This window comes from Suricata suricatta, chromosome 13 (assembly GCF_006229205.1).
Source record: "Suricata suricatta isolate VVHF042 chromosome 13, meerkat_22Aug2017_6uvM2_HiC, whole genome shotgun sequence".
NCBI lineage: Eukaryota > Metazoa > Chordata > Mammalia > Carnivora > Herpestidae > Suricata > Suricata suricatta.
Genome location: NC_043712.1, coordinates 2,699,179 through 2,708,635, shown reverse-complemented (window position 1 = coordinate 2,708,635; position 9,457 = coordinate 2,699,179). Strand labels below are relative to the sequence as shown.

Sequence of the window (9,457 nt, the reverse complement as noted above, 5' to 3'; positions counted from 1 at the left end):
GGTGGGCCTGGCGGCAGTGAGCAGCCCCTGTGCCGCCCCCCCACCAGCTCCTCGCTGCCTCACGGGGCTGCGCTTGCTGCCCGTGACCCCAGGCGCGGCAGAGCCAAGCTCAGCAGAGTCCCTGAACACAGCTTCCCAGACGGCCCACCGCGCTCCGCAGGTTCCGGCAAACCAGCCTCACACGGCGGCGGCGGCGGCCTCGGAGCGGCAGAGTCCACGGCAGACCCCCTGCCCAGCCGGACCCGAGGTGCCCCACAGCCCCTCCGGCCACTCTGGGGGCTCCCTCCGCCCCGCGGCTTCCGAGTCCCTCTCCTCACGGTGCTGGCGGAGTGAGGCGCTCAGGCCGCAGGGCATAGCACAGAGGTCTAACCGGCTGGAATCCCAGGTGCCTCGGTCAAGGCCTAGAACATTCCCCCGCCTGAGGCCTGCTTCTCCAGCCTCCGCCTCAAGCACGGTGGCGTCCTCGAGGGGCCCCACGGGTGGCTGGGGCCCTGTCCCGCGTGACCCGCACGACCCACCAGCCCCGCCCACTCCAGGGAGGGGACGGGGAAAGCGTCCTTACAGGCTCGATGATGGCGGGCTCGCCCTTCTGACCCTTCTCTCCTCGGGGTCCTTCGATCTGGGTTCGAGAAACACAAGTGGGCAGAGAATGAGGCAGGGGAGGGCAAGGAAGGCCCCAGCCCCGGAGCTGCGGGTGGGCGGGAAGGAGCCCCGCGGCCCTCACCCCTTCGTAGATGGTGTCCTGGTTGGCGGGCATGCCAGGCCCGATCTCCGACGGCGAGACCGTGGGGTCATAGTAGGGGTCGTAGTAGGTCTCGTCCAGGTTCCTGATGGTTTCTTCCGTAAACTCGCCTTCCAAGTCGTCTTCCGGAGGCGGAGCAGGCTGGGGGGAAGGGGTGCGGGGGTCACCGGAGGATGGCAGGCCCCAGCCCGCAGCCTGGGGACGCCAGGGACAGGGCCCTCCCAGGAGCTCTGGGGGACATGCTGGGGGGGGCAAGTTACACAGCTTCCCCCCTCCCACCACGGGCAACGTCACCCCAAACCCCACAGCACCCCACGGCAAGCTAAGGCCGCGCGGGGGTCGGCACGCTGGGGGTCAGTGGGTGCTCTCAGGGGCTCCACTTGGGGCCTCACGGTCATGGGGTGACGTGCCCCCAGGCCCATCCCAGGCATGGAGGGGTTTGGACCCATCGGAACCCAGGCATCCGCTCAAGGCCGTCAAGTATTGGCTTCGCGAGATGCATTCCCTGTGAACCGTGCACTGTGCTGAGGTCCTCACTGGTCCCACAGCCTGCCACCTGCCCCTGGACGTGGACGCACCGCCTCGCGAACGAGGTCGGGAATCAAGAGGCAGCGAAACTGCCTCAGGTCAGCGGACGGCCTGAAGCCAGGTCTGCCCAGCGGGAAAGCCCCTGGCGTCGCTGGCACAACCCGGCCTCAGTCCCCCTTGCTGGTCCGGGCCCCCAGCTCCCGCACCTTCCCTGCCCGGCCCCCAGCCACACACGGGGACACTGCAAACATGAACAGCCTCACCGGTCCCCACCTGGACCCCGGCGTGCGGGGCTGACGGGACTCATTCTGCCCGTCTGCAGATGAGATATGGTGTGGCAAGCTCAGCACGGCGGGGACCCCTAACCTGGGGGCCGGGGAGCAGGGAGCCAGTGCAGGGCCTCTGAGGTCAGAGGCAGAGAAAAGAGGGAGCCGCCCCCCTCCAGGCCCACTTGGAAGGGAAGCAATTACGTTGGAGGCGTTGGCGGTGCTGGTGGTGCTGGCGGGCACCTCGGGCCCAGCGCCGTGGTCGGGCGGCAGGTCGGGGTTCTCGAAGCCCTCGCTGTAGCTCAGGTCCTCGTAAGGGGCGGGCGTGTAGTAGTCCTCGCTGGTCATGTAGTCATAGTCCCCGAGGCCGGGGCCCTCCTCCTTCCCCGCCCCCTCGCTGGTGTCAGGCGCTGGGGGGGCTGCCGTGGGGGTCGGGGTCTGCTCCTGAGAGCGGGGAGCAGAGCCGGAGTCAGGGAGGGGAGCCCAGGGCTCCGGGTTCCTCCGAGCCCGACAGGCAGCATGGAGCTGCGGCCAAGAGGAGTCCGGGCGCGGGGGCTGTGGTCCGTGCGGGGAGGCGGCCGCCCAGGGGAGCACTGTCCGTGGCCTAAAACCCGAGCCTGCACTTGAGAAGGGCGAACTATATCTCCAAGTTTAAACAATTTTTTTAAATTTAGTGAGAAAGAGCCAGCAGGGGAGGGGGAGAGAGAGGGAGGGAGAGAAACCCAGGCAGACTCTGTGCTGCCAGCCCAGAGCCCGATGTGGGGTTTGAACCCGTGAAGCCCCAAATTCATAACCTGAGTTGAAACCAAGAGTCGGACACTTAACCGACTGGCCACCCAGGCGCCCCGGTGTCTGCAGGTTTAAAAGGAAGACTCCAGACCGAGAGCATCATGCTCCCTTCATACCCACGCATGCGGCCCACAGACCGTGGCGGGGAGCCCTCTGGCCAGCCTCCCCAGAGCACAACGCACAGACCGCCACTCAGTCACCCGGCCACTGGACCCCTGCTGTGCGTCCCTCCCGGTGGCCACAGCACCCTCCCATCCCCCAGGGCCCCGTGGCCTGCAGCGCCCAGACCTCGGCAATCTCTGTGGTCTCTCTAGCAGCTTCCACGGGCTTGTTGGTGGGGGCGGGCTCCTTGCCCGGGTCCTCCGGGTCCTCGTAGTAGGGGTACTCATAGTAGTAGGCATCACCTTCCCCCTCTCCCTCCGGGTACTGAGAACAAATTGGGGCCACGTGAGCAAGGCAGGCCCCCACCGGGAGCCACGCTGCTGTCCCCACCATCCAGGTCCGTCCAGGAAGAGCGGGCACCAGAGTCCGGCCCCACTCCAGCCGCGAACCCGCCTGCAGCCCCGACCCAGCCTCCGCCCGCGCCAGCTCCTTGGACCGCTGAGTCAGCCCCGCGGGAAGCACAAGGGAGGAAACAGGGGCCCCAGGTCCCCTTCAAAGCCAAGTCCTAAAACATGCAGACGTGCTGACGCTTTAGAACCAAGGGCCAGGACAGCCAGCCAAGCTGTGGGGTCTTGTGGCAATGCTGCCGTCACTCAGGGTCCCCGACCTTCGCTGAGGCCCCAAACCACAGGACAGGGAAGGTGTCACCCTCAGAACTGGGGCAGGGGTCCAGCCCCTCCTCTTCTGGGTGGTCGCCACAGAAGGAGGCCAGAGGACTAATAACAGCAGGCTGAATACGACACGAGACACGAGTGACCCGTGACCAGGAGGTGGGGGGGTCTCCACTCAGGAACGGGGGAGAGAGCCCCATGTGGGCTTAGCCGAGGTGCTGCTGTGCGGGCAGGGGGTGAGCAGGAGCCTCTGGTGCCCGCCCAGCGGGTTTATGTTAAATAGGGGTCCTGTGACTTCTGTGACCCTCCATCCCTGCCTGCCCTGCCCCCCACAAGGAGCCTGCCTACCACCCCGCCATGAGCCAATGGGGCTGACTCACATATTCATCCGGGTTGGGATCCTGTGACTGGGGGGTGTCGGGGACCGCGGTGTCACAGTCAGGGCTGTAGTGCTCACAGTAATCGTAAGCCGCCCGGTGGTCCGAGACGAAGAGCAGCTGCTGGATGTCGCCCTGGAAAAGGACAAAGGCTCTTGAATAAGTGGCACATGGGGGACTCCCATGGGGACCAGGAGGCCAGCCCGACGCCCTGAGGTGCTGAGCAGCCCAGACAAGCCTCCCATCACCACTCAAGCTAGGATGATCGGCCCATCCAACCATGCATCTGTCCACGTGCCAATCCATCCATCCACCCGTCTACCCATCCATCAATTCGTCCGTCCGTCCGTCCATCCACCCACCCATTCGTCCATCCATCCAACCATCCACCCACCCATCCATCCATCCACCCATTTGTCCGTCCATCCATCCACCCACTCATCCATCCATCTACCCATTCGTCCGTCCATCCATCCATCCGTCCGTCCATCCACCCATCCATCCATTCATCCACTTATCTACCCATCAATCCACCCACCCATCTACCCATCTACCCATCCACCCATCCATCTACCCATCCAACCATCTACCCACCCATCTGCCCATGTATCCACCCACTTCCATTTAGCAGACACCTGTTGGGTACCTGCCAGGTACCAGCCATGTGCTTGGAGCTTTTGTGAACTGTGGGTGACAAATGCAAGCTATAAACTCCACCCTGCACCAGAGGACTTGGAGGTATGCTGCCTCCTTCCCCATCACCCTCACGGCTGGGGAGTATTTTTAAAGAGAAAAAGACCATATGACCCAGAAATCCCAATCCTAGGAACTAAGACAGGCGTGTAAACAATTTATCCAAGAAAGAATCACAACAGGTATTCAAATAGGCCCAGTCACCCATGGTCACAGCAGCACGATTCACAATAGCCCAGAGAACCACCTGAGTGTCCGTCAATGCACGAATGGATCAACAAATGTGGTCCATCCACACATGGAACATGACTCCGCTCTGGAAGGGGATGCAGCACAGACCCACGCTCCCACCTGGACGAGCCCACGCTGCCGACCACGGAACGTGCCGGCCCACTGCCACCTGGCTCACTGCCACGCCAGCTGACAGTCCCACCACGCGAGCTGGGAAAAGCACGCAGCGATTCTACATCATGCCGATCTCATCAAGCCGTGTCAACAGCAGGCAAACAGAAGGGAACGAGAACCATAGGCCTCACGAATGTCATCAAACCTTCGGCGTCCCCCTGGCAGAAGGTCCTCAGGCCCCAGTCAGATGGATGTAAACTGATGTCCTAAAGACGTTACTAATGGTTAATGTATAGATAGTGTTCACTGCGGGTCAGATGCTAGACAGAGAAACTGCATGCTGTCACTCCCTCTGTATCCACAAGAACCCTAAGAATTATGTGCTATTAATACCCATCTAAAACTGATAAACCCAAAGCCCTGAGGTCACCTGTCTGGCATTCAGTCACACAGCAGGTGAGGAGAGGTCAGCTGAATGCAGCCTGCCGAGTATTTATCACTTACACGACCTGCCTGGGCTCAAAAGGAGGGACAGGAATATCAACAAACATGCCGCATGTTGGAACTGTCATTAGAGATGGTGCCCAAGAAAGAACAACTAGGAGCTGGGCCAGGTGTTGAGTTCCTTGGCCCAGAGCCCATCCTGCCACGTGCACATCCTCTCTCCCTACACAAGGTGGCGTCCATCCGGCATTCGTCAACTGTATGTCCATCCATCTTCCACTCACCCATCCACTATCCACTACCATCCATCTGTCGTCCATCCGTCATCCATCCCTCCATCCATCATCCATCATCCATCCATCATCCATCCGTCCATCTGTCCATCCATCATCCATCCATCGACCCATCCATCATCCATCCATCCATTCATCCATCCATCCGTCATCCACCCATCATCCATCTGTCCGTCCATCATCCATCCGTCCGTCCATCCACCCATCCATCCATCCATCCACCCATTCATCTGTCCATCCATCCGTCATCCATCCATCATCTATCCATCCATCCATCATCCATCCATCATCCATCCATCCATCATCCATCCATCCATCCATTCATCCATCCATTCATCATCCATCCATCCATCATCCATCTGTCCATCCATCCATCATCCATCCGTCCATCCATTCATCCGTCCATCCATCATCCACCCGTCCGTCCATCCATCCATCCGTCCGTCCTTCCATCATCCATCCGTCCATCCATTCATCCATCCGTCCATCCATCCATCCATCCGTCCGTCCATCCATCCATCCGTCCATCCATCCATCCATCATCCATCCATCCATCCATCCATCATCCATCCACCCATTCGTCTGTCCATCCATCCGTCATCCATCCATAATCCATCCATCCATCCATCCATCATCCATCCATCCATCCATCCATCATCCATCCGTCCATCCATCCATCCATCCAATGTCATCATCCATCATCCATCCGTCCATCCATTCATCTATCCGTCCATCCATCCATCCATCCGTCCATCCATCCATCATCCATTTGTCCATCCATCATCCATCCGTCCATCCATTCATCCATCCATCCATCCATCCATTCATCCATCCGTCCATCCGTCCATCCATCATCCATCCGTCCGTCCATCATCCATCCGTCCATCCATTCATCCATCCATCCGTCATCCATCCATCATCCATCCATCCATCCATTCATCCATCCGTCCGTCCGTCCGTCCATCCACCCATCATCCGTCCGTCCGTCCATCCATCCATCCATCCCTCCATTCATCCATCCGTCATCCATCCATCCATCCATCATCCATCCGTCCATCCATCCGTCCATCCATCATCCACCACCCATCCATCCCCCATCTATCCATCATTCCCCACCCATCCATCATCCATCCATTCATTCAATAGCAATTATTGAGAACGTACTAAGTGCCAGCCCCTCCCTACAACACACACAGGGATGAAGCCATGGCCTGGGACCACTACCTGACAGCGTCTACACTTTACCTAACACTCTACAACCTGCCTTAAGCCCACAGGTAAGATCACATGCACACCCAGACCGTGTATTGATCTGGTTGTCACTGATGCCTCCTATGTCCCACTGTCCCTTTCTAAGGACCTGAGGCTACCCCTGCTCCTGCCCCACCCCCCCAACTCCCATGGTCCAACATGTTCTACTCCTGAGGACAGAGCCATGAGTGAAGCAGCAGAACGTGTTCCCATGAGCTTGACCCAAAGGAGGTGGTGCTCATTCTGCACATGTCGAAACCATGGGCCCAAGCAAGGAAGCCGTGCCCTCCTTGACCTTCATCTGATAAAGGTGTGTGAGCCTCGTGTCTGTGCTGGAGCCTGGACTGCGCTGGACAGTGGAAGGCCGGGAGGGCACGCCACTCAAAGTCACTAAGCGTGGATCCCCAGATGGCCTCCTGGGGTCTGTGACGCAAAGTGCGGCAGCATGGGCCACTCTGAGGGGCAGGATCCACTGCCTCCCTGGACTCCCAAAGGCTCCATGGGAAAACTGGCTCTAAGATGGGGTAAAGGGGGGATGACTCAGCAGCAGAACTGGGTGATAGTCTTAAGAGTCCGGAAAAGGCGCAGGCTACCTGACCCCTGAGACATGGGTCCAAGTGTGTGACCGCCCCCCCCCAGGTTTGAAAACCCTGAGGACAAGCGAGGAGCTCAGAACTGCCCAAGCTGACCTGTCTCCATGCAGAGGGCTCCCCTCCCCAAGTTCTGTCACCCTTCCTTTGACGGAGCAGCCTGCCTGCTCCCTCTCTCTCGCCCTCTCCCTCCTCTTCGACCCTCTCTGCCTCCCCGCTCCTTGTGGATGTCAGAGGCTCCTGGCCCGCACTGCAGACTCTCTGGCAGACAGGGACCCTATGACAGGAGCCGTGAATCACAACCACACATTTTTACTAAGCAACAGCTTTCTCATCCAAATACCATCTAGTTCAAATAAAATACTTTCTTCTCTCAACTGGCAGCTTGACGTCGGAATATATGATTCCCAAGTGCAATTTCTGTAAAGAGGAGAGGGCTCGAGGGCTCAGGAGGCTTGGGGAGGCACTGGAGGCTCTGGGGGCAGCTGTGGCTGCTGGCATTGGCCACCCCTTGCCCAAGCCCCTGGCACACGGGGATAACAGCTGTCTGGTAAAGACAGCTTCTCCGGAAAGCCCAAGTCCTGGCACACCTGTGTCCCTGCGCCCCGCCCAGCCCAGAACCAGGCTTTACGGCCCCAGCCAAGTGGCCCATGCAGCCCCCGACCCCAGGCCGGGAGCAAGGCTAAAGGCTAGCGCATGACTAGCCGCGAACAGACACAGGGGCCGGGTGCTTCCTGGAAACCGAGCACACAGCTGGTGCCGACCTGGCCCTCGGCCAGCCCTGGTCCCCTGCCTGCCGCGCCCACTCCCCAGACTGCAGCAGAGGGACCCTGTGATGAGCAGGGCCTGGCCATTGGGCCCCTGCAAGCATGAAGCCCCTCATTCCCAGGGCCCACCCTTCTCCGCAAGTGCATACGCTTGTTTAAAACCACTTTCCCCATGAAGCCCCGAATGGGTTTCCACACCAAAACATGTGCCTCTCTGTTCCGGGGGGGGGGGGGGTCTCTCAAAGGACAGGGATCTGTCTGTCCCCTGCCCCACTGCAAGAAGGGGAAACTGAGGCATGAGTGCTAAGGCCCATATTCTGAGCCTCATGGAAGCCAGGTCAGCTCTGGACCCAGGTCCTTACCCAGAGCTCCTTCTGACCCACTAAGACCTCTTCCCCATACACGCGGGAGTTTCTAGGTGGGGAGGGTGCCGGGCACCCGTGCGCCCTTCGCAGGGACCCCGTCCCCCAGTGAGCACCTCTCACTGAAACCAGGCCCGACCTCGGAATCTCTCTCAACCCAGTTTCCAATGGCCACCACCCAACCATGCAGAGACGGCATGCCCTTGGCGGGTCCTACTCTGGTCCATACTGTCTTTCAGATGTCACACGAATGATCACATCTTTGTGACGGTTTTGAGAGTGTTTTCATGGTGCCCCCTGTGATGGCACCAGAGATTCACCCTATGTGCCCACCTTTCCTGGCGGCTGCTGGTGGGAGATGTTGGGGGGCCTGGAACAGAGGCCCCCACTGCCCATAGTGTCCACCCCTCGGGGCCCCACGGGCATGGCCAGCAGGACGGCCCTGAGCTCAGGCGTATCTGTGTTTGGGGGGACGAGGCAGAAGGCTGGAGCCAGGACCCAGGTTGGGACGCCCGCCGGCGGAGATGAGGCCCCTGGCTGCAGCCTCTCAGGGCCCGGCCTCGGCCTCTCGGATGCTGACCGCCAGCTGCGTGAGGCTGGCCTCCGGTCAGAGCTGCCGCGGGTAGCGCCTCAGGGCACCCCAAGATCTTCCCCATCCAGCTGTCCTCCCGGGCAGGGGAACTCTGACCGGAAACCAGCCTGGCCTTGACCTTGGAAGAGTCTGCCCCCTACCCTAGAGGCAGCCTAGCATCCCCCAAACTCACAGATCCATGGCTCGCTTATAAGATCTGGAGTTGTCTGAGGGTGTGTGTGTGTACATGTGTGCATACATGTGTGCATGTGCATGTGCACACATGTGGGTGCATATACGTGTGTGGGTGCACACATGTGCACATACATGTGCGCATGTGTGTGCATGTCAGTGTACGTGTGTGTACATGTGTGCATGCATGCATGTGTGCATGTGCATGTGTGTGTGTGCGTGGACACATGGGTGCACGTGCAGTGCAGAGAATGGCCTCTGCGTGACCTTCTGCTCTGGATGACAGAAACTGAGCCTCCGTCCTCAGGGACCCTGGGGAAAAAGTGAAGGGACATCACTGCCTCCGGCCACCGGGCACCTTGCACTGCCATCAGGAGTTGGGGGCGGCAGAGGGCAGGGATGGGCACCAGGCCTGGAGCGGGAGCGCCCGAAGGGCTGGGTGTCGGGGCTCACACGCCGGCCCGGCCGCGCGGC

General features: G+C 60.3%; 1 protein-coding gene across 1 annotated transcript in view; it reads right to left on the bottom strand.

Moving 5' to 3' along the window:
* Window positions 1–9,457, bottom strand: part of COL5A1 (collagen type V alpha 1 chain) — a 102,864-nt gene that overhangs the window by 75,159 nt on the left and 18,248 nt on the right. The window contains exons 5-10 of the mRNA XM_029921036.1: window positions 8,554–8,678; window positions 3,479–3,610; window positions 2,614–2,751; window positions 1,741–1,980; window positions 725–883; window positions 563–619 (exon numbers count right to left, since the gene is read on the bottom strand). Coding sequence (XP_029776896.1) covers window positions 563–619; window positions 725–883; window positions 1,741–1,980; window positions 2,614–2,751; window positions 3,479–3,610; window positions 8,554–8,678 — 851 coding nt within the window. The remainder of the gene's footprint in view (window positions 1–562; window positions 620–724; window positions 884–1,740; window positions 1,981–2,613; window positions 2,752–3,478; window positions 3,611–8,553; window positions 8,679–9,457) is intronic.